This window comes from Schistocerca nitens, chromosome 1 (genome assembly GCF_023898315.1).
Source record: "Schistocerca nitens isolate TAMUIC-IGC-003100 chromosome 1, iqSchNite1.1, whole genome shotgun sequence".
NCBI lineage: Eukaryota > Metazoa > Arthropoda > Insecta > Orthoptera > Acrididae > Schistocerca > Schistocerca nitens.
Window position 1 is genome coordinate 942616617 of NC_064614.1, and position 27923 is coordinate 942644539.

At 43.0% G+C, this 27923-nt stretch overlaps 1 protein-coding gene across 1 annotated transcript in view; it reads right to left on the bottom strand.

The window, feature by feature from the left end:
* LOC126194042 (hexokinase-1-like) overlaps positions 1-27923 on the bottom strand; it is a 293879-nt gene that overhangs the window by 165202 nt on the left and 100754 nt on the right. Inside the window, exon 2 of the mRNA XM_049932735.1 lies at positions 7065-7150. Within this exon, the coding sequence (XP_049788692.1) occupies positions 7065-7145 (81 nt within the window). The 5' untranslated portion in view covers positions 7146-7150. The remainder of the gene's footprint in view (positions 1-7064; positions 7151-27923) is intronic.

Sequence of the window (27923 nt, forward strand, 5' to 3'; positions counted from 1 at the left end):
AGCGTCATCCACAACCAACATTAACTATCTCTGTACTGACCGACCAAGTGCAATAGGCGTGGAACTCACTCCACAAACTGATATATGGCTTTTCTGTGACACAATGCATACACGTTTTCATGCTTGCGTTCAACTTTATGGCGGTCACACCGGTTATTAATGTACCAGTACTTCACATTTACAAAGACTTTTCACTCGCTAGACAAATGTTGCCTCGAAACTTCTTTACTCTACATTAATTATTTCTTGGTGTTAAGATTTTTTTCCATCAGTGTATTTTATTGGAATTTAAGTCACGGGAAAAAGAGGAGTAGGAGAAACGAATTGGCTTCCAATGGCCTGTTTGATAAAACAGTATCCTTTATAAAACAAAACAATTTTTTCCTAAACTTCAGTTGGATTAACGTCCTCTACATTGAATATTCTTAGGATAATACTTGTGTCTCAAACCTGAAGAGTATTTAAAATCAATCTCCTGTTTCATACAATACAACGCGAGTACAAATGAAAAATAAAGTTCATATTTTTATTTCCTCTCTTGTTAGAATCTGCTACTATAGTTTGAGTTTTATTTCAGTGTTAGTTTAATCTTGACGGACAAGAAACAACGTCTTTTTTCATACTCTTCCTGCACGCTAAAGATAATAAATTTTTCCTACAATCCACAAAAGGCTATATTGTGAACATATTCTGTTATTAGGTTTATTTTAATGACAAAGTATGGCAAAGGCACAGTGCTAGCACGCTGTCCCGATTTTAACCAGCTCAGCAATCAGTTCATCACTATCCACGTCTAATGAACTGAACAACGCACAGACAAGTCAATATTTGCCAACAGATTACACTGTTTACCGCGCAAATCTGCAATAATACTATGAAACGGCGACTGCTTCGAAGTTTTGAATCCGGCCATGTGTTTCGCATTTGGTAGCACCGAATCAGTAATACTTCTTGTCCGCAGCTCGTGGTCTCGCGGTAGCGTTCTCGCTTCCCGAGCACGGGGTCCCGGGTTCGATTCCCGGCGGGGTCAGGGATTTTCTCTGCCTCGTGATGACTGGGTGTTGTGTGATGTCCTTAGGTTAGTTAGGTTTAAGTAGTTCTAAGTTCTAGGGGACTGATGACCATAGATGTTAAGTCCCATAGTGCTCAGAGCCATTTGAACCATTTGAATACTTCTTAACTGGGCTCTGAGCACTATGGGACTTAACAGCTATGGTCATCAGTCCCCTAGAACTTAGAACTACTTAAACCTAACTAACCTAAGGACATCACACAACACCCAGTCATCACGAGGCAGAGAAACTTCTTTACTCATGGTCATCGTTGTAACATGTAGAGCTACTCTGATGGTACATACATTTCTGCCAACTAATCGTAAGACAGTATTCATTTCATTTTCATGACTCCTAACTTCCCTCAAAAGGTGTCTTTCATGACTCGAGACTTCTCGTAAGCTGTGCGGTATTAAGATATGATTCAGCATGCTGAGCTGTAATCATCTCGTAACTGCTTCTGCCGTGTCAGAGAATTTAGTCGATAAGAGCTACAGTATCTGTGGAAAAATTTGGGGTCCTTTCAAGGTACTTTTTCGATAGTTGTAGAACGAGATCATTACCAGCGACGTTTTCGCGGAACAGAAATTCAGTTGCAAAATTGTGGTACAATCTGTCACGACAAAAGGTTTATTCTTCGACAACGTAAACAGAAGCTATATTTCAGTAACAAGAGCATTTTAATGTTCTGTAAGCTCTCCTCGCATGTAAATACAACCCACAGCACGTTCATACAACCATGTGAAAGTGTTAGAAAATCCTTCTTTGGAATGTTGTTCAACTGGCGCGTCGCACTGGCTTGAACCCCGGTTATGATATCAAGTTGTGAATCTTCATGTGAATTTCTCCACTTTTCATTTTTTGGTAGGTTCATGCTGATAACATGAAGTTTCATCACAAGCGATGATTTTTTGCAGAATAAAGATGTCCGCAGTTCACATTTCAAATCAAGTCGCGGCAGCTGTCAACTCATCGTTTTTGTTCGAGAGTCAATATGTGATGTGCAGGACATAATTTGCACTTTTTTTCGCTTTTTTCAAACATTCTTGAGAATGCCTAACACTTGATTTAGGGATGTTGTTGCACTGCGATTCTGACACAACAACACTTGTCACATTGTGGCCGCACGCCCAGTACTTAATACTGCCTGCTCACAGTTGACCGGTCTTATGCACATTTGTTGTTTAAAGCAGCCACCGTCGTTGCTGCACTAACGTCATTTGTACGCCAAGAATAAATTGAATCTCTGAACGTTTTGGGCGGGCGGTGTAAGTGTCCTGCGAGAGCTCAACCATTTACCTTCAGTGACGACCCTAGATAAAGGCAGACGAAGCCTTCCTGTTCGTTGTTGGTACTACACTCCTGTTTCAGCAGAAGCGATGAATGCTCCCACAGCTCAGTGTGGCTAGATTACACGGCAAACCGGCAACACGAAGTTAGACAGACGTTTCACCACGTCACGACCAACACCTATCTCCTGGAATGAGATTTTCACTGTGCAGCGGAGTATGCGCGGATGTGAAACTAGCTGGCAGATTAAAACTGTGTGCCGGACCGAGACTCGACCTCGGGACCTTTGCCTTTCGCGGCCAAGTGCTCTACCATCTGAGCTACCCAAGCACGACCACGCCCCGTCGTCACTGCTTTACTTCTACCAGTACCTCGTCTCCTACCTTCCAAACTTTACAGAACCTCTCCTGCGAACCTTGCACAACTAGCACTCCTGACAGAAAGGATATTGCGGAGACATGGCTTAACCACAGCCTGGGGGATGTTTCCAGAATGAGATTTTCACTCTGCAACGGAGTGTACGCTGTTATGAAACTTTCCTGGTAGATTAAAACTGTGAGGACGGGACGTGAGTCGTGCGCGGGTAGCTCAGATGGTAGAGCACTTGCCCGCGCAAGACAAAGGTCCCGAGTTTGAGTCTCGGTCCGGCACACAGTTTTAATCTGCCAGGAAGTTTCATGTATCTCCTGGTTCGGCACACAAATGATCTGACGGACATGCTGGGCAGCAATCTGCGGTTGTTTACTGACGATGCTGTGGTGTCAGGGAAGGTGTCGAAGTTGAGTGACTGTAGGAGGACACAAGATGTCAGACACTATTTGTAATTGGCGGGAGGAATGTCAGCTAGCTCTGAACATAGAAAAAAGCATGTTAATGCGAATGAGTAGAAATCCCAAACCCATAATTTTTGGATTCTTTAGTAATGTCCCGCTTGATACAGTTACGTCGTTTAAGTATCTGGGCATAACGATACAAAACTATATGAAATGGAACGGGCATGTGAGGATTGTTGTAGAGACGGTAAATGGTCGACTTCGGTTGATTGGGAGAATTTGGGAAAAGTGTAATTTATTTGTAAAGGAGACTGCATACAGGACGCTAGTGCGACCTGTTCTTGAGTATCGCTCGAGTTTTCTGGATCCGTACTTGATCAGATTAAAGGAAGACATAGAAGCAGTTCAGCGGTGGGCTGCTAGATTTGTTACAGGTGGGCTCAGAGAACGTGCAAGTGTTACGGCGATGCTTCAGGAACTCAAATGGGAATCCCTGGAGGGAAGATGTTCTTTTCGAGGAATAGTACTGAGAAAATTTAGAGGACCGAGCTGTTCCTCTGTGCGTAATGCATAAATCTTAAAATGTATTCATGTTCTTCTGACTGCAGAACATTTATACTACCTCAACATACAGGGTGTTTAAAAAATGACCGGTATATTTGAAACGGCAATAAAAACTAAACGAGCAGCGATAGAAATACACCGTTTGTTGCAATATGCTTGGGACAACAGTACATTTTCAGGCTGACAAAGTTTCGAAATTACAGTAGTTACAATTTTCAACAACAGATGGCGCTGCAAGTGATGTGAAAGATATAGAAGACAACGCAGTCTGTGGGTGCGCCATTCTGTACGTCGTCTTTCTGCTGTAAGCGTGTGCTGTTCACAACGTGCAAGTGTCCTGTAGACAACATGGTTCATTCCTTAGAACAGAGGATTTTTCTGGTGTTGGAATTCCACCGCCTAGAACACAGTGTTGTTGCAACAAGACGAAGTTTTCAACGGAGGTTTAATGTAACCAAAGGACCGAAAAGCAATACAATAAAGGATCTGTTTGAAAAATTTCAACGGACTGGGAACGTGACGGATGAACGTGCTGGAACGGTAGGCAGACCGCGTACGGCAACCACAGAGGGCAACGCGCAGCTAGTGCAGCAGGTGATCCAACAGCGGCCTCGGGTTTCCGTTCGCCGTGTTGCAGCTGCGGTCCAAATGACGCTAACGTCCACGTATCGTCTCATGCACCAGAGTTTACACCTCTATCCATACAAAATTCAAACGCGGCAACCCCTCAGCGCCCCTACCATTGCTGCACGAGAGACATTCGCTAACGATATAGTGCACAGGATTGATGACGGCGATATGCATGTGGGCAGCATTTGGTTTACTGACGAAGCTTATTTTTACCTGGACGGCTTCGTCAATAAACAGAACTGGCGCATATGGGGAACCGAAAAGCCCCATGTTGCAGTCCCATCGTCCCTGCATCCTCAAAAAGTACTGGTCTGGGCCGCCATGTCTTCCAAAGGAATCATTGGCCCATTTTTCAGATCCGAAACGATTACTGCATCACGCTATCTGGACATTCTTCGTGAATTTGTGGCGGTACAAACTGCCTTAGACGACACTGCGAACACCTCGTGGTTTATGCAAGATGATGCCCGGCCACATCGCACGACCGACGTCTTTAATTTCCTGAATGAATATTTCGATGATCGTGTGATTGCTTTGGGCTATCCGAAACATACAGGAGGCGGCGTGGATTGGCCTCCCTATTCGCCAGACATGAACCCCTGTGACTTTTTTCCGTGGGGACACTTGAAAGACGAGGTGTACCGCCAGAATCCAGAAACAATTGAACAGCTGAAGCAGTACATCTCATCTGCATGTGAAGCCATTCCGCCAGACACGTTGTCAAAGGTTTCGGGTAATTTCATTCAGAGACTACGCCATATTATTGCTACGCATGGTGGATATGTGGAAAATATCGTACTATAGAGTTTCCCAGACCGCAGCGCCATCTGTTGTTGAAAATTGTAACTACTGTAATTTAGAAAGTTTGTCTGCCTGAAAATGTACTGTTGTGCCAAGCATATTGCAACAAACGGTGTATTTCTATCGCTGCTCGTTTAGTTTTTATTGCCGTTTCAAATATACCGGTCATTTTTGAAACACCCTGTACATTTCGCGTATGGGCCACGAGGATAATGTATGAGAAATTAGGGCTCATACCGAGCATGTAGACAGTAGTTTCTCTCTCGCTCTAACTGCGAGTAGAACAAGAAAGATAATGGCTAATGATAGTACAGGACATCCTCCGCCACGCACCGTACGTGGCTTGTGGAGTATTTATGTAGGTGTAGATGTAGATGTAGACAGCAATTTCTGACGCCGGCCTCTGTGCTTATCAGTTTTAAAGCTTTCTATTGGCTGCTTAAACCGTATAATGGAGTCGGTCAATCAAGTCCAGGCAGATTGGCTTGAGGTTCCCCAGATGGGTGAAGCAGACTTATCTACAGGGATTGGATAAAAATAATGAAACACCAGAAACACTACACATTACCATGCTCAATACGGTGTAGGAAAACTGTAGGCATTCAAAAGAGCTTCCAGTCTTTTCGGAATGCTACTGTATGATTTTCAGTGGAATCTTGTATAGTTCTTTCTGCAAAGTAGTGGCAAGTTTAGGTAGCGATGATGGAGGTGGGTATCGATCGGGCACCCTTCTCTCCATATCAGACCACAAAGACTCAATAGTACTGCGACCTGGTGGATGTGGTAGCCAGTGGAAGTGTGACAATTCATCCTCGTACACAAAAACCAGTCCTGCACGACGCGAACTGTGTGAAGAGGTGCCCTGTCGTTCTGGAACACAGAATCACCATTGAGGAACAAACTTTTTAAAGTAGGATGGATCTCATGAGGTCACATATTTCTTGGCATTAATGTGACCGCGTACAGTAGCCATAGGGCCCACGGGGTATGGCTGTCCAACATCATCACGAACCCATCTCACGTTTACTCGTCGAATATAAACTAGGACAGAAATTGGAAACAGTGTGAAACAGGACTCATCCTACCAGATGACTTCCTTCCTTTGCTCCACAGTGAAAGTCTTGTTGCTTTGGAATCAAGTTTTCCAGTAACGGGAATTTACATCACTGATGAGTGGTTTTGGAATTCCAGTTAGCCCTGTAATTCACAGCTTATGGAGCTCCGTTCGTGTTGTGATGACAGGGTTCCCAAGTGCGACATTCAGTCGTGCAGTGACTTTTGCGGCTGCCGTCCTCTTATTTTTCGTCACAGTCCTCTTCAGTGATCGTCTGTCACGATCATTCAACATACACTTTCGTCTCCATTGTGACTTGGCGAATGATGTCTTCCCGCTTTTCCTGCGTGCGGTATGAATGTTAGATATGGTGCCTCTTGAAACACCTAAGACTTCGCCTACATTGATTACTGAAGCACCAAAAATTCTCCCAAATTCCAATTCACCTAGCTTCGACATAACGCACCCACAACTACACAGAAATCTGTTCTGATCTCAACTGACACTTACAACGCACTGAGGACACTGCACAGGTGCCGCTCGTAGTCAAATATAACATTCCAATCTGCAGGCTGGACTAGCATCATGCATTCCTCGTGGTGTTTCTATATTTTTGTCCAACCCCTGTACATCTATGCACGTCAAGTCACATTATGTTATGTGCCGGATGGTACTTCGCGTATAACTACCAATCGCTCCCTTCCCCCCTTTACTGCTCACATTGCTGTTCGTTCAGTGCGGCCGCATATCTTTGGAGTTTGGCCCTTGGCTGGACAGGACGCATAGGACAGCATTTTTGTGAGTGTAATGGTACGTGTGTGGACATAAATAATACACACTGGCAGATTGAAATTTTCCTCCTAGAGTCGCCATGGTGCGAGCCGAGGAGCGAGTACGTACCTGCTGTTGTCGGCGGTTGTCGCTGAGCTCCAGCGGCGCCACGTGCATGGCCGCCTCCACGCTGTTGTTGCTCTCGCACATGGTTTCTGAAACAACAAAACACGTAATGTACGTTACTCCTTATCATAAAGTGTCCACTTACAGGACTGCGGCGTGCAGTGCCGTTCTTTGAATGTGTCACATATTAAGAAAGAATTAAGATTACCGACATGCATATCAGATACATAAATAATATGGATTGAAAGTTTGTTTGCACTCCGTACGTTTTTGCTTTACCAAGTTGATCTCTGTGCAAGATTAATGTACTGTGTCATACAATATACAAATCACATATTCGATATCGTCCATGAGGCTGTTCGCGGATAGAGCTATTGCATATGGAGAAGACGCAATGCACGGAAATTGTACCCAAAATGCAGGGAGAGATGCAGAAGATGGACTCTTGGTTCATGAACTGGTAGCTGACCCTAAAAAATTGTAACGTATTGTTCATAAATAGACGGAGAGACCAGTTATTGAATTAGTACAATCGGTGTTAGCAGTCGCATCCATAAAATATTTGGGAGTATGCGTATGATGCTATTTAAACAGGAATGATCACATAGAAGTAATCGTAGGAAAACCGGACCCCTGAGTTATTGGAAAATTCCTCAGGAAGGGTAGCCCACCTATGAAGGAGGTAGCTTACAAAACCCTCAATCTACCGTACTCGAATTTTTCCCGTTATCCGGGACCCTTTCCAGATAAGACTGACAGAAGAAAGAGAGAATATCCAAAGAAGGGCAGCCTGTTTCGTCACAGATTAGTTTAGCAGCCACAAAAGCGTCACGAAGATGCTCTTCTAAGTCCAGTTCAGACGCTACAAGAGAATCATTGTTCGTCACAGTTGGGTTTATTGTTACGATTCTGAAAGCGTACGTTCTTAAAAGAGCCGATCAATGCATTGCCATCTCTAACGTATATATCGTGAAAATATCATGAAGTTACGCGCAAAATTAGAGATTCCAATTCACACGGAGGCTTATCAATCATCGTTATTCCTGCGTACAATTTGCGACTGGAATAGCAAAAAGGGGAAGCGATAGTGGCACAGAAAATATCATCTACCATGTATCATCAGGTGGCATTCGGAGCAGAGATGTACACTATCTGATCGAAAGTACCCAACACCTATTAGTGTGGAGTGTGTCCACCCTACGCCTTCATGACGATTTGAACTCCGCAGGGGACACATTTAATGAGGTGTCTGAATGTCTGTGGAGGAATTACAGCCCATTCGTCCTCAAGAGCCGAAAACAGGGAAGGTAGTGATGCTGGAAGCTATGATCTGAAGTCGACTTACTAACTCATCCCGAAGGTGTTCCATTAGGTTCGGGTCACGGTACTGAGCAAGCCAATCCATTTCAGGAAGTCATAGCCTCAAGACACTGCTTTATAACAAAGTACACTGTCATGCTAGTACAAACACTCATCGTCTGCAGTTGTTCCTCTTTTGTGCGTAGTACACATAGCTGTAAAATGTTTTCATATCCTTCCGCATTTTGCGTTCTCTTAAGCGCAATGAGTTGACCACACTCCGATCACGTAAAACACTTCCACACTGTAACACAACCTCTTCCGTAATTCACTGTTGGGACTAAAGAGAACGGCAGGTAAGTTTTCCAGGAAGTAATTGATCCGAAACCCTTCTATCGGACTGCCACAGGGCTAAGCGTGATTCATCACTCCAAATCATTCGTTTCCAGTCATCTACTGTCCAGTGGCTTCGCCCTTTACAGTAACTTAAGCGTTACGTTGCGCAGAGTAGAGAAATGTGTGGTTCATGGTGAGCTGTTCGACCATTGTCCGCCATTCTTATCGAGCCTTGCACACAATCATTGTGCTAGCTGGACTGCTTGGTAGCAGTTTTTTTACTAGTGATTCCTTCTGATGACTTTACGCGTTTATTTTTTTTTTTTTTTTCAGTTTATGAGATCTGACTGGACTTGATTTAGCTGTGTTCGTTCCTTCGCGTTTCCAGTCTATTATCACATCATCAACAGTCGACTTGAGCAGCTTTAGAAAATCTGAAATGTCCCCGATGGATTTGTTTCCCAGGTGACACGCAGTGACTAGCCCACGTTCGAAGTCACTGAGCTTCCCTGACCGTTCCATGCTGCTGTTACTGCTTCTGTACTGACAACGCAATACTTCCCACCTCCTTAAATACTGGCGAACCCGCCTCTCCAGACATACAGTTGTCAGTTTTGCATTACATAGGGGTGCCCGGATACTTTCGACCACATAGTGCAGATACACTGCTGGCCACCGTAAATGCAACACCAAGAAAGACAAGAGGTAGCACAACAAAATTTATTTTGTAGATAACATGTTGACCAAGTATCAAATGATTACGTTTACAGACGTCTGTGACATGTGGTCCCTGCCAGAATCAGTAGCCAGAGTAGCCGCCATTGTTGGAGATCACCGCCGCCACACGTCTCGGCATTGAGTCAAAGAGACGTTGGATGTGTTCCTGGGGTACAGCAGCCCAAGCAGCTTCCACACGTTGCCAAAGATCATCTGGTGTGGCAGCTGGGGATGTAATCCGGGTCACTCGTTGAGCAACCATGGACCACATGTTTTCTATCGGCGAAAGATCCGGAGAGCGAGCCGGCCAGGGAAACAATTCAATCTGGTTATTGACGAAGAACCTTTTGACAATGCGTGCCACGTGTGGTCGCGCATTATCCTGTTGAAATATGGCTGTGGCCAAGCCCTGAAGGTAAGGAAGGACAACTGGCTCCAGCACCTCGGATATGTAGCGCCGGCTATTTAAAGTACCGGCAATGCGTACTAGAGGCGTGCGAGAGTAATATCCAATACCGCCCCATACCATAATACCCGGTGCAAGACCAGTGTGGCAGTGCATAATGCAGCTGTCCAGCATCCTCTCTCCACGGTGTCTCCACACTCGAATCCGACCATCGTGGTGCTGCAGACAGAAGCGTGCCTCGTCAGTAAAGACAACGTCATTCCATTCTGCCGTCCACATCCGTCTGTCATCACACCATTGGCGAAGGAGACGTCTGTGGTTCTGCGACAATGGTAGACGAAGCAATGGACGTCTTGCGGACAGACCACTCTGCTGTAAACGGCGTCGAATGGTACGCGCAAACACTGGATGATGCGTTACAGACGCAATGTGCTGTGCTATGGTTCGGGATGTCACTGAGCGATCCGCCACTGCCATGCGCACAATTTGCCTATCAGCACGTGCAGTGGTGCACCGAGGTGAATGCGATCGACCACGTCGGTCCGTCGTACCCTCCTGCATCCAACGGTCACACATCCGCATTACAGTTGTTTGGTTTCGTCCAACACGACTAGCGATTTCTCTGTATGATAATCCACAATCTCGGTAAGCCACTATCCTTCCTCTGTCGAACTCGGATACTTGATCAAACGATGTTCGCTGTTGTCTACGAGGCATAACTGATCGTCTTGTGAAACAACCACAAGGTAAACACACGTGCCGAACGTACACTCGTCGAAATCGCCAAGCGTTAAATGGCGCTATGAGGTGGCGCGACAGGCGCGCGTGATGTGCGTCTGCGCTGAAATTCTAATCAGTTGCATATCTCATCGCTGCAAACCCATGGTGTAAATTTCACTTGATTCGGATGCTTCCTTCAGGGTGTTGCATTTACGGTGGCCAGCAGTGTATAACCTTCGGTGCACATTTTACTTGAACTAAAGTATTGTTATCTCGTTGGGGACGCGAGATGCATTATTAACTCCAGTGGGTAGGAAAATTTTATTTAGGTCAAGGTAAGGCGAAGGCGTTCTTCTACGGTAGGTCTGCAACATGTGCAATGTCTGGTCTAAATGAGTAGTCTTCTGTTGCGCATGACGTCACTGGTGAAACCGGCTCACCTGGGCATGAAACCTAATGTGACCGCAGGGCGTCCCCCCCCACCCCCCCCCCCCGGTAGATAAGCCGAGTCGATCGTATCGCACGATGGCGGAGTAAGCCGTCTGTGGCGAGGCCGGTCCCGGGGTACGGTGTCCGTGGAGATCTGGACCGAGGGCGCCGCGTGCCACTGCTCCAGGCGGTAGGCGTTGTTTGGGGGCCGCCCTGCCTGTCAGAGACTGAAATCTCTCAGGGACATTTCAAGTCGGCATCGTCCCGTCATCATCGATCTTGCAGCAGTATAGTGCTTAGGATGCTCGTCACCAGGGCGTTAGAGGCTACGTGTCATTAGACAGGAGTGACAACCACATTTAACCGTTAAGAGGAGGCGTTACCTGCCCGGCTCTCGTAGCGCAGTCGGAAAAAATGTACATTGCTGGCAGAAACTAGAATAGCTTCCAATCTAGGAATGGCTTAAGTATTGACGGCCTCGGAAAGAAAAAAGACGAAGAGTTGAATTGCTGAAGAAGTTTCCGGGACTTGGAATATTGGATCAATAACTCGTAAACGAAATTAATTACGAGCTGTTGCAAACTCCTAAGGTGGATGTAGCCTTTATCCCTGAAACAGAAAGAAGCTTAAAACTGATCAGAATATGAAAAATTATATAATACACTACTGACCATTAAAATTGCTACACCACGAAGATGACGTGCTACAGACGCGAAATTTAACCGACAGGAAGAAGAGGCTGTGATACGCAAACGATTAGCTTTTCAGAGCATTCACACAAGTATGGCGCCTATGGCGACACATACATCTTGCTGACATGAGGAAAGTTTCCAACCGATTTCTCATACACAAACAGCAGTTGACCGGCGTTGCCTAGTGAAACATTGCTATGATGCCTCGTGTAAGGAGGAGAAATGCGTACCATCACGTTTCCGAATTTGATAAAGGTCGCATTGTAGCCTATCGCGATTGCAGTTTATCGTATCGCGACATTGCTGCTCGCGTTGGTCGAGATCCAATGACTGTTAGCAGAATATGCAATAGGTGGGTTCAGGAGGGTAATACGGAACGGCGTGCTGTATCCGAACGGCCTCGTATCACTAGCAGTCGACATGACAGGCATCTTATCCGCATGGCTGTAACGAATCGTGCAGCCACGTCTCGATCCCCGAGTCCACATATGGGGACGTTTGCAAGACAACAACCATCTGCACGAACAGTTCGACGACGTTTGCAGCAGCATGGACTATCAGCTCGGAGACCATGGCTGCGGTTACCCTTGACGCTGCATCACAGACAGGAGCGCCTGCGATAGTGTACTCAACGACGAACCTGGGTGCACGAATGGCAAAACGTCATTTTTTCGGATAAATCCAGGTTCTGTTTACAGCGTCATGATGGTCGCATCCGTGTTTGGTGACATCGCGGTGAACGCACATCAGAAGCGTGTATTCGTCACAGCCATACTGGCGTATCACCCGGCGTATTGGTATGGGGTGCCACTGGTTTCATGTCTCGGTCACCTCTTGTTCGCAGTGACGGCACTTTGAACAGTGGACGTTACATTTCAGATGTGTTACGACCCGTGGCACTACCCTTCATTCGATCCCTGCGAAACCCTACATTTCAGGAGGATAATGCACGACCGCATGTTGCAGCTCCTGTACGGGCCTTTCTGGATACAGAAAATGTTCGACTGCTTCCCTGGCCAGCACATTCTCCAGATCTCTCACCAATTGAAAACGTCTGGTCAATGGTGGCCGAGCAACTGGTTCGTCACAATACGCCAGTCACTACTCTTGATGAACTGTGGTATCGTGTTGAAGCTGCATGGGCAGCTGTACCTGTACACGCCATCCAAGCTCTGTTTGACTCAATGCCCAGGCGTATCAAGGCAGTTATTACGGCCAGATGTGGTTGTTCTGGGTACTGATTTCTCAGGATGTATGCACCCAAATTGCGTGAAAATGTAATCACATGTCAGTTCTAGTATAATATATTTGGTGTAGCAATTTTAATGGCCAGTAGTGTATTCAATAGTGGAGTGGCCAATCAACAGAGAGCAGCAAGGGTGTAGCAATTATAATTAAATTAAGTCTAGCAGAAAGAATTAAGAGGTACGAATATAACTCAGGCAGAATTATGTTGGTACGTCTGAAATCTCTCAGAAGAATGCTTACCTTAATCTCTGTCTATACCCCAGAGGAGGATAAAGCAGAAGAATCGGAACAAATTTATGAAGTATTATAAAAGTGGTTTGGAAATACTGGCGAGATTGTCATAACCGGAGAGTTTAATGTGATAATAGGCAACAGATGAAGCCCTGAGTACATTAGTTCTTTTGGAGAAAGCGTAATCAACAATAATGGACAGACGCTAACAAATTTTGTAAGTTTTAACGAACTAAAGGTAGGGATACGTTGTTTAAGAGAAAAAGATATACGCAGATTTGTGTTGTAAGAGGTTTTGGGTCAGGACTGATTACGTCATTGCAAATGACAAAATAGAAGGTCAGATTACCGATGTTAGAATTTACAGAGGATACGATATAGGCTCAGATTTTTATCTTCATATGTGTAAGATTGATATGTATGCTAGTAGGAAGAGAATTTTTCGTATTAGTTCTTAAATGTTTTTTCCTTAAACAACTTTGTTAATAAAGTTTCAGGCATTGTAAGTTTAATATTTTGTGTTGTTGACAATGTTGTTTAAAATACCAGGTTTACTGGATTGACCACAGGAAACCTGAGGAGGTGCAGAGGACGCTGTTATCCTCCTGTTTCGCCTTTGTTTTCCTCCCTCTCCCAGTTACCTCTTCTTTCCAATATCCATACACAATAAAACAGATCCATGTTCTAATTCTAGTCTTTTTATCAGGTTATGATATAATGTACATTTATTGAATCATAAAATGACAATATGTTCAAAGCGCCTTACTACATTTATTTACATATCTGTACGATGGTTTTTAGTGGATCTAAAGATGGCCAATACTTGCCGGAATCGGTAATGTGAATTTTTTTCATACATCTAAGCGATCGTGACGTAATAAATTATTATACAAGCATTACAAAGATCGCATGCTTCCGATTTGCAATGTGTCAATTTTTAGAAATCATTATTGTCATTTCATTTCACTGAATCCACAGTGTATCTAGACATAGCCTCTGCATATCCCTTTTCAGATTTTGCGGTTTCCCCATCATTTTCAAACTTTTGATATTCCACGCTCCGCGTCGTGGGATGTTACCCACTTGTTGGTTATTCTGTCTCATTCTCAGATATGGATACAATAAACGCATAGGCCCGCAGTCTCTCACTAATATTTCATGTTTTATTTGCTGAATTTGACTCTGCAACACCACAACTATCGTACATTGGTCGTTAGGTTAAATCAAACTCGCTATATTGCACTACGGTACCTAGTTAGAACGGTTTACAAAACTCTGCCAGTGCACCCTACTGTTTTCATTCCTTAACTGAGACGGAAAAGAAGATCTCTGAGCAACTTCAAAGAATACAGATATTGGTAGTCATAATCTGCAACACATCTGTTCGTATAGCCAAACACAACGCGCTAGCATGCCAGACAGGAAGGTGAACCACACAAAATGGCGTTTGGTTGGTGGGTTAGAGTTTTAGTCTGGTGTATCAGCTAGCCTGTGTATGAGTTTTAGGCGGTTTTCTACACTGACTTGGGCTGGTACCCTATCTTCGCCTTAGAAAACAGAAAACAGCTGAAATACGACAACGCACCGAACAAAGTTTAACTATTCACAAACAGATGGCGACATGACTTCCCTCCCATTGTTAACAGGACAACAGGAACGGATTCGTGCGAAAAAATTAAGTGAAATAAATATGTCAAATCACGAAAACGTACAACAGGATAACCGCTTTTGACCCGGTTTCATTCAAATTCCATGTGTCCGTCCTCTAAGCTTGCTCGTGACATTGCTTTACGCATCTCAGCAATACCTCGCAGATGCAGAGGCAACCTTAAAAGAATTTTTATTGTCAACTAAAATTTAGGCAACGTTCAGATGTAACGTACGTTAACGCGTGATCGGATCTCCGGAGAGCTCAGACGAGGAGCGGTAGTGTGCGTCACGCTCGCATTGTGTTTCGGTGGAGCCCATAAAACACAAATCTTGTGGATGTACTGCAAGAAAAATCGATAATTCACAGGTTGGTTTCACACAGTTTTTAAGTAATAGACTTTCTACGAGTTTATTTATCACATTGTTTCGGCAACTGAGGGACAGTGAATATAAATTCTTTAATTACTTCAGAATGTCTACAATGTCATTTCACGACTTGCTCCGTGCCATGCAAGGTGACATTATAGTAGGCCAGAATGCCATCATATATTGGATTTCCCCAAACAAAAAACTTATAATACTTTAAGATGGCCTGCCGGAGTGGCCAAGCGGTTAAAGGCGCTACAGTCTGGAACCGCGCGACTGCTACGGTCGCAGGTTCGAATCCTGCCTCGGGCATGGATGTGTGTGATGTCCTTAGGTTAGTTAGGTTTAAGTAGTTCTCAGTTCTAGGGGACTAATGACCTTAGAAGTTAAGTCCCATAGTGCTCAGAGCCATTTGAATCATTTGAAAATTAAGATGCGTATTTATTTAGTTTTATCAATGCCGAAATTTAATAGCTAAACAATTTAACACTCGGAAAATAATTGAAGTCGTGAACCGTCGCTGGAGACAGCTAAAGAAGGAGTACTTGGGGCTAAAGCCCGCCCGGTAGTTGTGTAGGCATAACCAGGGGAATATTGTTCTTGTGCGGGCCAGTTGTATTCTGGCAAATAATGTGATGCTGAAGTTGATTGAGAGCTAAAGTTTGCGCGTGCTTTAGTGCTGCGCTTTTCCATTCTACACTACTGGCCATTAAAATTGCTACACCAAGAAGAAATGCAGATGATAAACGGGTATTCATAGGGCAAATATATTATACTAGAACTGACATGTGATTACATTTTCACGCAATTTGGGAGCATAGAGCCTGAGAAAGCAGTACCCAGAACAACCACCTCTGGCCGTAATAACTGCCTTGATACGCCTGGGCATTGAGTCAAACAGAGCTTGGATGGCGTGTACAAGGACAGCTGCCCATGCAGCTTCAACACGATACCACAGTTCATCAAGAGTAGTGACTGGCGTATTGTGACGAACCAGTTGCTCAGCCACCATTGACCAGACGTTTTCAGTTGGTGAGAGATGTGGATAATGTGCTGGCCAGGGCAGCAGTGGAACATTTTCAGCATCCAGAAAGGCCCGTACAGGACCTCCAACATGCGGTCGTGCATTATCCTGCTGAAATGCAGGGTTTCGCAGGGATCGAATGAAGTGTAGAGCCACGGGTCGTAACACATCTGAAATGTAACATCCACTGTTCAAATTGCCGTCAATGCGAGAAAGAGGTGACCGAGACGTGTAACCAATGGCACCCCATACCATCACGCCAGGTGATACGCCTGTATGGCGACGACGAATACACGCTTACAATGTGCGTTCACCGCGATGTCACCAAACACGGATGCGACCATCATGATGCTGTAAACAGAACCGCGATTCATCCGAAAAAATGACGTTTTTCCATTCGTGCACCCAGGTTCGTCGTTGAGTACACCATCGCGGGCGCTCCTGTCTGTGATGCAGCGTCAAGGGTAACCGCAGCCATGGTCTCCGAGCTGATAGTCCATGCTGCTGCAAACGTCGTCGAACTGTTCGTGCAGATGGTTGTTGTCTTGCAAACGTCTCCATCTGTTGACTCAGGAATCGAGACGTGGCTACACGATCCGTTACAGCCATGAGGATAAGATGCCTGTCATCTCGACTGCTAGTGATACGAGGCTGTTGGGATCCAGCACGGCGTTCCGTATTACCCTCCTGAACCCAACGCTTGCATATTCTGCTAACAGTCATTGGATCTCGACCAACGCGAGCAGCAATGTCGCGATACGATAAACCGCAATCGCGATAGGCCACAATCCGACCTTTATCAAATTCGGAAACGTGATGGTACGCATTTCTCGTCCCTACACGAGGCATCACAACATCGTTTTACCAGGCAACGCCGCTCAGCTGCTGTTTGTGTATGAGAAATCGGTTGGAAACTTTGCTCTTGTCAGCACGTTGTAGGTGTCGTCACCGGCGCCAACCTTGTGTGAATGCTCTGAAAAGCTAATCATTTGCATATCACAGCATCTTCTTCCTGTCGGTTAAATTTCACGTCTGTAGGACGTAATCTTCGTGGTGTAGCAATTTTACTGGCCATAATAATATCTATTTTAACTCTGAGGCGGCTATGTTCAGGAATTTTCTTTATTTCGTTCTCCAAAGGTAACCATCCGTTACATCATCTTTCTTCTTTGTTATGTTAATTCTGTGACCTCAAATTCTCTCTGTTTTAGACTCTCCTCTATAACGTTAATGTCATCACTGACATTGGGTTTGAATTTATTTGTTGGCTGGGAATGTGGTGGTATCAGTGGATTATCATTAGTCTTCGCACGTTTACTTCCTCCTGCTTCAGCTTCATTTATGTCAGTGCTCAAATTAATGTGTCTTTCTTTAGATGGTACGCCAGACTTCAGAAACTAGAGTCTGTTGAACTGAATGTAACTGTTCCTGTACGCACTAGATCCAGATTTTCTTTTCTTCGTTGCTCTAATGAATTTGAGATTTTTCCAATTTGCTTATATCAAAAATCCTGTAAAGACTAAATAGTAATCTATATTATTCATGTCAGAAACGTTGCAAGCGGACGTTGAATGGCGGAGCTACAATATTCATCTAAAATTGGAAAAATCAACTGCATTTGGAATAAACCGTCTATTATGCAAAGTTAGCTGAATAATTCCAATTCCAAAGAAATCAGGTGTTGGGAGATGCGGAAATTACCGAACTATCAGTTTAATAAGTCACAGCTGCAAAATACTAACGCGAATTCTTTACAGACGAATGGAAAAACTGGTAGAAGCAGACCTCGGGGAAGATCAGTTTGGATTCCGTAGAAATATTGGAACACGTGAGGCAATACTGACCCTACGACTTCTCTTAGAAGCTAGATTAAGGAAAGGCAAACCTACGTTTCTAGAATTTGTAGACTTAGAGAAAGCTTTTGATAATGTTGACTGGAATACTCTCTTTCAAATTCTGAACGTGGCAGGGGTAAAATACAGGGAGCGAAAGGCTATTTACAATTTGTACAGAAACCAGATGGCAGTTATAACACTCGAGGGACATGAAAGGGAAGCAGTGGTTGGGAAGGGAGTGAGACAGCGTTGTAGCCTCTCCCCGATGTTATTCAATCTGTATATTGAGCAAGCAGCAAAGGAAACAAAAGAAAAATTTGGAGTAGGTATTAAAATCAATGGAGAAAAAATAAAAACTTTGAGGTTCGCCGATGACATTGTAATTGTGTCAGAGACAGCAAAGGACTTGGAAGAGCAGTTGAATGGAATGGACAGTGTCTTGAAAGGAGGATATAAGATGAACATCAACAAAAGCAAAACAAGGATAATGGAATGTAGTCGAATTAAGTCGGGTGATGCTGAGGGAATTAGATTAGGAAATGAGACACTTAATGTAGTAAATGAGTTTTGCTATTTGGGGAGCAAAATAACTGATGATGGTCGAAGTAGAGAGGATATAAAATGTAGGCTGGCAATGGCAAGGAAAGCGTTTCTGAAGAAGAGAAATTTGTTAACATCGAATATAGATTTAAGTGTCAGGAAGTCGTTACTGAAAGTATTTGTATGGAGTGTAGCCGTGTATGGAAGTGAAACATGGACGATAAATAGTTTGGACAAGAAGAGAATAGAAGTTTTCGAAATGTGGTACTACAGAAGAATGCTGAAGATTAGATGGGTAGATCACATAACTAACGAGGAGGTATTAAATAGGATTGGGGAGAAGAGGAGTTTGTTGCACAACTTGACTAGAAGAAGGGATCGGTTGGTAGGACATGTTCTGAGGCATCATGGGATCAGAAATTTAGCATTGGAGGGCAGTGTGGAGAGTAAAAATCGTAGAGGGAGACCAAGAGATGAATACACTAAGCAGATTCAGAAGGATATAGGATGCAGCAGGTACTCGGAGATGTAGAAGCTTGCACAGGATAAAGTATCATGGAGAACTGCATCAAACCAGTCTCAGGACTGAAGACCACAACAACAACAGCTGAATAAATTACAAGGCATTCTGATGCCAAGCCTTATAGTAGGCACGTTCAGTGCCGGGCGGGGGGTTTGCGTGCTTCGGAGAAATCGAGAGCTATGCCGGCGGTAGCATAGCTACTGGCAGGGTCTCCCACGCCGGACTGGTCTCGACAGAGGAGCCAGACAAAGCGTGTCCCACAATACGCAGGGAGGGCTCTAGAGGCGTAGTGAAGCCAGCTTCCCTAGAGGAGTAAACCTCATACAAATCCTGGTCCTCCAGGTTGGGGGCTGGGCATGGGGCTAATAACCCCATACTGTAAAAAAGAGAATATTACGGAAATTCAACAGAAGCCTCGGAAACTGGATGGAAAGCGTGTATCACGACACCGGCAAAAGAAACGGATAAAGGATCTAACAGTAGCATCGTGGAATGTGAGGACAATGCTTCAGCCTGGAAAAATGAAAGAAATAGCCAATGAAATTTTAAAATTCAAATATGATATTGTAGGGCTACAGGAAATAAGATGGGGAATGGGCAGATAGATAAACCTGAGTACTCATTGGTATATAGTGGACCAGAAGAAAGAACAGGCCAACTTGGAACAGCGTTTATAATAACTAGGGAAGTTAGGAAAAGCCTTCTAGAATTTGAACCCATAAATGAAAGGATGTGCAGACTCAGACTAAAATGTAAATTTAGGAATATATTAATAGTTAATGCACATGCACCAACAGAGGAAAAAGAGGATATAATTAAAGAACAGTTCTACGAAGACTTGGAAAAAGTATGCTGTGCAGTACCTAAATATGACCTGATGCTAGTAATAGGAGATTTTTATGCAAAAATAGGGAGGAATGAACATCCGTGTGGAGTTTCTGGAAAATATTCACTACATGAAGAAAACAATGAGAATGGAGACTTAGTATGCCAATTCGCAGCAAGGAATAATATGATTATTAAAAGTACCTGTTTTCCACATAAAAGGATCCATCTGGGTACTTGGAAGTCTGCAGCCAATGGAGTAGTCAATCAGATTGACCATATTTTAGTGATTGCACGCCACTCCACGTCAGTTACGGATGTAGGGAGCTGCAGAGGACCAAACTGTGATTCAGACCACTTTTTGATAAAATCAGTCTTGAGAGAGAAACTGTCACTAACAAAGGGCAACAGAATGGGAAAGATGATGAAATGGAATACAGGCAAACTGAACATCCCTGATGAAGTAAAAAAACACCAAGTAACACTAAGCAGAAAGTTGAGCAATGAAGAGACCACAGTAGGAGTAGGTGGGAAAGGTGGAACAGGTTTGAAAAAGCCATTAAGGATGCTGCAGAGGAAATAATAGGCATAAAAAGGAACAGAAGAACCTAGGAGTGGTTTGATGAAGATTGCAGGTCAGCAATAGAGGAAAAGAACAGGGCAAGAACAAAAGTGTTACAGAGAGAAACCAGAAATAATGTGGAACAATATAGAGAATTAAGAAGAGCTAACAGACTGTGCAAGATAAAGAAAAGAGAGTGGAATAAGAAGAAATTTCAAGAACTAGAAGAACTAAAGGAACAGAGTGAAATAAGAGAGTTCTGTCATGCCATAGGCAAAATGAAGAATAGATTCCAACCAATAACAATGGCCTGTTCCAGTAAAGATGGGAAAATGATAAGGGAGGAAGAACAGATAGCGGGAAGATGGGCAGAGTATTTCAAAGATACGCTAAGCACCAGCCTAGAAGATGAAGAGACAGCTGCACAGGAGGGAAGAGTGGAGCTGGAAGTAGACAATGAAACCAATGAGGCAAGAAAGCCAACACTACAAGAGGTCTCCCAGGCCGTGCACAAGTCGAAAAACAATCGAGCCCCTGGGGAAGACAGCATAATTGCTGAATTAATAAAAACTGGTGGTGAGACTGTAGTAAAGGAACTGCACACATTAATATCAGATATATGGGAAACAGAAACTATGCCAGATAATTGGAAAATTGGAATAATAGTCCCCATTTATAAGAAAGGGGACAGAACAGCATGTGAAAACTATAGAGGTGTAACACTCCTAAGTACAGCTTATAAGATCTTCACAAGTATATTAAACGAAAGGATACAGAAGTGTGCAGAAGGCATACTAGGGGAATATCAGTGTGGCTTTCGACCAGGCAGAGGAACAACTGATCAAATATTTGTGATAAGGCAAATGATGGAAAAGTTCTATGAATATGATATAGATCAGCATTTCTTATTCATAGATTTCAAACAAGCCTTTGACAGCATAAATAGGCAAGAACTATACAGAGTACTGAAAGAAGTTGGTATATTTGCTAAATTAATAAGACTAATCAGAATGACAATGACAGAGACAAGAGCAAAAGTAAAGGTCCTTAGCAGAACAAGTGAAATCTTTGACTTTAATAAAGGTGTGAAGCAAGGGGATAGTCTCTCCACTGTCCTATTCAACATAGCCCTGCATAGTGCAGTAAATAAAATCAACAAAAGAGGCACCATATTTATGAAAACTAGCGAGAAATGTGCATACGCTGATGACATTGCTATAGTAGGAAGAAATACCAATACACTCCTAGAAACATACCGGGCAATGAAAACAGAAGCCTTAAAAATTGGCCTCATAGTAAATGAAAACAAAACAAAATATATGGTAATGTCACAATCTGAGGACAGAAAAACTCCAAAAAACATAAATACCAATGGGAAATGCTTCAATGGAGTGTCCTCTTTTAACTACTTGGGAGCCCTAATAACAAATGATAACAGTACTGGAAAGGCTATAAGGGAAAGAATACAAGCAGGAAACAGAGCTTACTGTGCAAATATGCAGCTTTTCAAAAGTAGCCTTGTTACAAGAAAAACTAAATTGCTAATATATAATTCCCTAGTCCGCCCAGTTATCACATACGGCTCAGAGATATGGACGTTGACAGAACACGATAAAAATGCTCTAAGAAGCATTGAGCGGAAAATACTACGCAAAATCTATGGGTCAATAAGGGAGGAAGAAGGCTGGAGAATACGCTACAATGCCGAATTACATGAGTTAATACAAGGCAGGGACATAGTAAAATTTGTGAAATCACAGCGAATACGATGGCTAGGACACTTGGAGAGAATGGCAGAGGATAGAATTCCAAAGAAAATGATGAAAGGTATGATCCATTCAGTTAGGCGAAAAGGGAGACCTAGAAGAAGATGGATCGATGAGGTAATAGTGGATATCAGCAATATGGGAGTCCGGGGGTGGAAAAGAGCAGCAAATAACCGAGAAGTGTGGAGGAAGAGTGTTGAAGAAGCCAAGGCTCACCAAGGGCTGTAGAGCTAAAGAAGAAGAAGAAGAAGATTCTGATGCCAACACCATATGAAGAACAATTGATTGAAATGCCTCTAGGATTTGAACATTACGCGAAATGTCCTCATTAGATCGGAGTTCTCGACAGTAATTTTTTTCCTGTAGTGCTGTTCGCCCTATGTGATTCTGACTATTTCTTTATCTGGGTAGACACTGGCACTTATGGGAAAGACAGCGACTCGGGAATTTTCGCGGATTCCTTTCTATATCAAAAGCTCACTGAAAAATCTTTGGATATACATAAACCAAGACCTTTATCCGGAAAAACACGGTATGACACTTCCTTACGTGATTGTAGTAGGCGAAACATTTGGGATGGTGGATAATTTAATGAGACCCAACGACGGAAAGCGGCTGACTTATGAAATTGGCGGCTAACTTGAGCGTGTAGGTATGTTGAGTGTACTTTTGGTACAATGTATAAGTGGAGAATATCACCAATTAGATGTCAGTGTGGATTACGCAAGCCACATTGTAAAACCAACCACAGGGCTTCACAACTATGCTCAAATGAGAGATGGATTGAAACACGAAGACATCTTAGAGGAAAATATCACAGGTATTAATGTTACCCACAGTGGACGATCCACTTTATCAGCAGATAACGTTCGGGCTAAATTTACCAACTACTTTGTCAATGAAGGTAAACTTGAACATGTATATTGTAAGATATGAACAAAAGTGTACTCGACAGCAAAAAAGGTTTTCTTACCTACATTCATCTTCTTTCCTAGAGAGCCATTACTCTCGCGGAAGATAAAAACCAATTCTTCCTTCTCGCCATCTCAAAATTTTATTTTTGTATCATTCCGACGCTACATTCCAATTTTCTGGCCTTTTTTCCACTTCCTCATTCACTAAGACGACGTCAGTATTGTCGCCTTCGGTTTCACTCACTTCTCGCCACGCCCAACAAACAGAACTAACATAAAGACAGAAAATACGCCTGGCTAGAACGGAAACGTGCGGTCAACTCAACAGCTTACGGGCGCCACCAGTCTTTCCGAATGCACGTCAAAGAGCGTTTGTCTGCGTCAAGAGACATTTTGAGTGATCGTTTGAAGGTTGAATGTTACGTGTCTAAATGCCCAATTCGAAAACGCGTGTCAGATTCCGTCATACGAACACAGCCGTAAGTGCAGTGGGTGGGGGTGTGTTAGTATGTGGAGAGGACTGCCTGCGTGATAAACCGTTTTTTTTTTGGTCGCGTGTTGTCGTTTTCACTTCTCCTCTCCTTTCTGACTGTGACATTACGTTAAATACTAGCACTGCATAGCTACGTATGACCGTACTCCAATACATCGTGAGAATATATTTCGTCGAAAATCGAATTAACGTTCCAGTTAGTGAAACAAATAAAATTTCAGTAACGACACGATTGCGAGAATCGGATACTGCGATAATAGTAGCGATAAAGCCACGATGCTGAAATTTAATTTATTACTGACATTAATATAGAATACACAGATTATTACGATTTTATAAAATAAACTATCCAATCTCAGATCGTAGTATTTTATACTGTCTTAGTAATTCGTTGTTGATCTGACAACCGCCGTTTCTTCCTGATCTGCCTTTCTTTACATGTAAGTCCTGAATATAACCATTGTTCGGGGAGAGGTACTGGAAAGAATGAATCGATTATATCACCCCCAATGGCATTCTAAGGAAATGCAGCTCGGGAACATAGTAAACACAATATATTTTAATTTAAGTGTATCTTTTATAGTACAGTAATCTAAAACGTTGTAATGTGAAGACAGGATGGGGTTACTGGGTACATCGACAAGAAGCACTCATAAAGGACTACAAGCAAATACTGAACATTTCTGAATTGGCCTGCTAACAGCTCTTTTACACAGCTTCAATCTCGATGCCAAATGGCTGGAATTGTAGAATAACAACGCTCCCTACTATCTACATGAGCTAACAGGCCCGTCAGTTGTTTTGAACTCTCTCGTCATATAACGAAAAGGTAAAACAGCATGGGGACAGAAAATCTGTCATGTGGGGAAAACGTCTAACGTCAAACTGTGACAGTGTAGCCCAAAGATAATCTATCCTCCACTTTATCGCAAGATATGAGCTGAGACCATACCTTGGTGACCCAACGGAAGTCTGCTTGCCAACGCCAATGTGCCCTGAGTGGATGACTGCAACTAAGCATGGGATATAAAATCTATATTTTAGGTACGCTGTTTTCTTTGAATATGTTGTAATAACCATACACTGGGGCCATACACTAAATGAATAAATTTCAGCCGCTTTCCCATAGTTTCATCGAGCCTGAGAGAAAGTCGTTCCATACTTTCTTACTTCAGAAAAACCTGATTTTTTTATATACTTATTTTGGTCTTTTGCTGAAAAGCATACAAAAGAATACAAGTGCAAATTTATTTCCATATTACAACTTTACACGATTAAACACAGTTAAAAATGAACACATTCAACTCATCTGTACCTAATATTCTATTATGTATCAGTCATTTAAGAAGAGACGTTATTAGAAAATTTATCTCAAAAGTACCATATCTTAACTCCGTCAACCAAAGTCGTCAACAGATCTTCATTTTTGCTAGGAAAATGAGAGGTAATCATCGGGAATCGAAGACGGACCACAGCCTCAGTAAACGACGAAGTGAGTATGAACAATCGTAAACACGTTTCACAATAGCGCTGTACCAGAATGACGCAATATTTCCCAGCGGCTCACAAACGTCGCCGTCTATCATTCCCTGAACACTGACCAACCGCTTCCTGCGTTTTCCCACACGAGTTGCATCACATAAGGTTTATTCCACTGCAACAAAATACTTATTCACGGCAAGATAGACCCTTGGTTACAAGGAAACGAGCACTGGCCGATGTGTCTGGCATCTAGTTGCAGGGCCAACTCAATACATTCACTGGTTGAGGTAAGATAGCGCGTGAAGCGCCAAGAGGAAGCAGCGGCACTCATAAAATTAAAAGAATGTACCTCGTGCAGTGCATAAAAGCACGAGTAAAAGCAATTCGCAGTACATGGGCATTACAGTCGTTTATTAAGATTGCGATGCAACACATGTTTCCTGTCGCTGCTTTAAGACCACGTTCTCATTGAAAACGGTCGAAAATTCGATTTTATTAATTGCATTTTTTGAAATATGTATGCGTCTAGAATGTCGGGATGAAAACGTTTTTTAATCCCTGCGTTACAAAAGTTTCTACAGTCCATTGTTCGAAGCAGTGTCACGGCCGCCGTGGGACGATTTCAGCCGGAGACGTCTGGCTCAGATAGATAACTTGTCGTGCCGCGACGCACGTTCACAAAATGATTTATATTGCAGTATGCATACAAACATATTCGCAGAAGAAACTGACGAACATCCTGTGCGGCCTGCCGAAAGCAGCATATCCATCTTATCCAGATCGGCTTTACTCGCCAAGGAGAACGATAGAATTGCCCTCCTTTAAGGACTGAAATGTGGTCCTTGTATTGCAGACTAAACGTAGGTAACAAAACCACTTTTTGATCAAATTTTGGTCAAAATATAATTTTTGGCTCGCCATACTGGATTAGCAATTTGAAAACTAACTTCAGATTTGTGTTTAGCGACATTAAAAATATGTAACAACTTGTAGTTTTACGCGAATTGAACTAATAATACTTACAAAAGCTTTCGCTACACTTTAAACAGGTTTTCCTCGAGAAACGATTTTTCAAAACTCTGTACAGCATGAAATAAAAACGGTTCAACCTATTAACTTCTACCTTTCACCGCCGAGAAGTAAAACATTTCTTAGGAGCTTTTACCTCTAGTATATGAAATTTGTTAGTGTTAACTATTTTTTTGTAAAGCCAAAGGAGGACTGAAAAAATCCCCAAAAATCGAACTCAGAGTTAAAGTTAGCACCATATAGTTAAATTGAAGATTATTTCATAGTGGTTAAGTGTACGCTACCATGAATTTAATGCAGCATCGACTGATCTTTCCACTTCTGATTTCAAGTAACTCCTGAGGAACTACATTACACGCTGTCTGCGTACTTCAAACTCGCAGGCTCTGGATCAAACCAAAAATGTGAACGAACTTAACACATTTTGGTTATATTAGAAAAGAGCAGTGCTATCACAACAAAATGTAGGGTACGTATAGTGAAGTAATTGGGTTAGTTGGTGCCCAGGTTAAACTTCAATTTCGTTCCCCGCGCCCCTTCCCCCAAAACCGAAACCTCCAGATTTTAATTTTTCTTCGCTGATTTAGCCTGTTTATTCGTTTATTGACATCAACGTGAGTAGTGTGGCTGGACTGGTTCTTCATTGTTGCTAGATTTTTCCTCTTACGTGATAGGCTAATTGTCCCATATGTAAAATTACTGGATATTCAAATATTGCCAATAAATTGAAAAAAGCCCCACCTTGGGATGCATCGGCTTTATGACACACTTCTCAGACGAATCAGGGGCTGCATCCAGGCCAGAAGGGGTGCAACGTCATACGGATGAATGGGCTCATACTGCTCAATTCTTTGTAAAACTGACTGAATTACCATTACATACAATCTCAACCCGAAAAGTTTACTTTCCTTTCCTCCTTCCCTTTTGGATGTGTCACTTTTTTGTCACGCAGTGTATTTAAATTCGTGAATTATATCATTATTTGTAGATTGTGAATCAAATTAATTATCATGCGTTCTGCGAGACAAAATCTCTTGAAAACACAGCCAGTATGTTGATAAACGACGGTTCACAAAAAGAGCCGGGACGATATCTCTAGTACAATCGCCTCGGATCCAGTTATCTCTTACTATACCGGTCGTATCGGAAGTTTGTCTTAAGATTCCGCTCTTGCTTATCAGGTACTTGTGCCTTTTTCACATTCCTTTACTTTAAAGGTCACTTGCCATGTGACGATTGCGGGAAGTACACTCTTTAAAAATGAAATAAGTGATTGGTGACGATTAACGTGATGCTTTTGTACGCAGCAAACCACTAATACCCAGTTTAATTTTCATGTAGGCCATCAAGGCAATGTCGCATTCGCTAACTGCAAAGGAAAGCTACGGTAAACATTCCGAATATCTCATCTTCCAGATTTCCTTAATGCTTACAGAGGGTAATTCACGTTACACTTTTTACTAAAACAGCAATATGTTTCTTATAATGAAATACTAAATTAGGTACTGAGTGAATTCCAGTCATCCACCGTGGCTCGCAGGTAATAACATGATTCGGTAGCGAATTTTCTGAAACTTGTTTTCGGGAAGTGTACCGCGTTTCTACAGTGTGTCTCTGCTAAGAAGTGTCAGGTGCATTTTCTTTGATGTTTCGGCAAATATCTGCAATTTTATTTATTGCAACTTGTAGCTAGAGGCAGTCCAAGCTCATCATGCCTTCCATGCGACGTCCAGCGTTGATGGAAAGCGCCGGTTTGTTTCCCGTTACAAACAAAA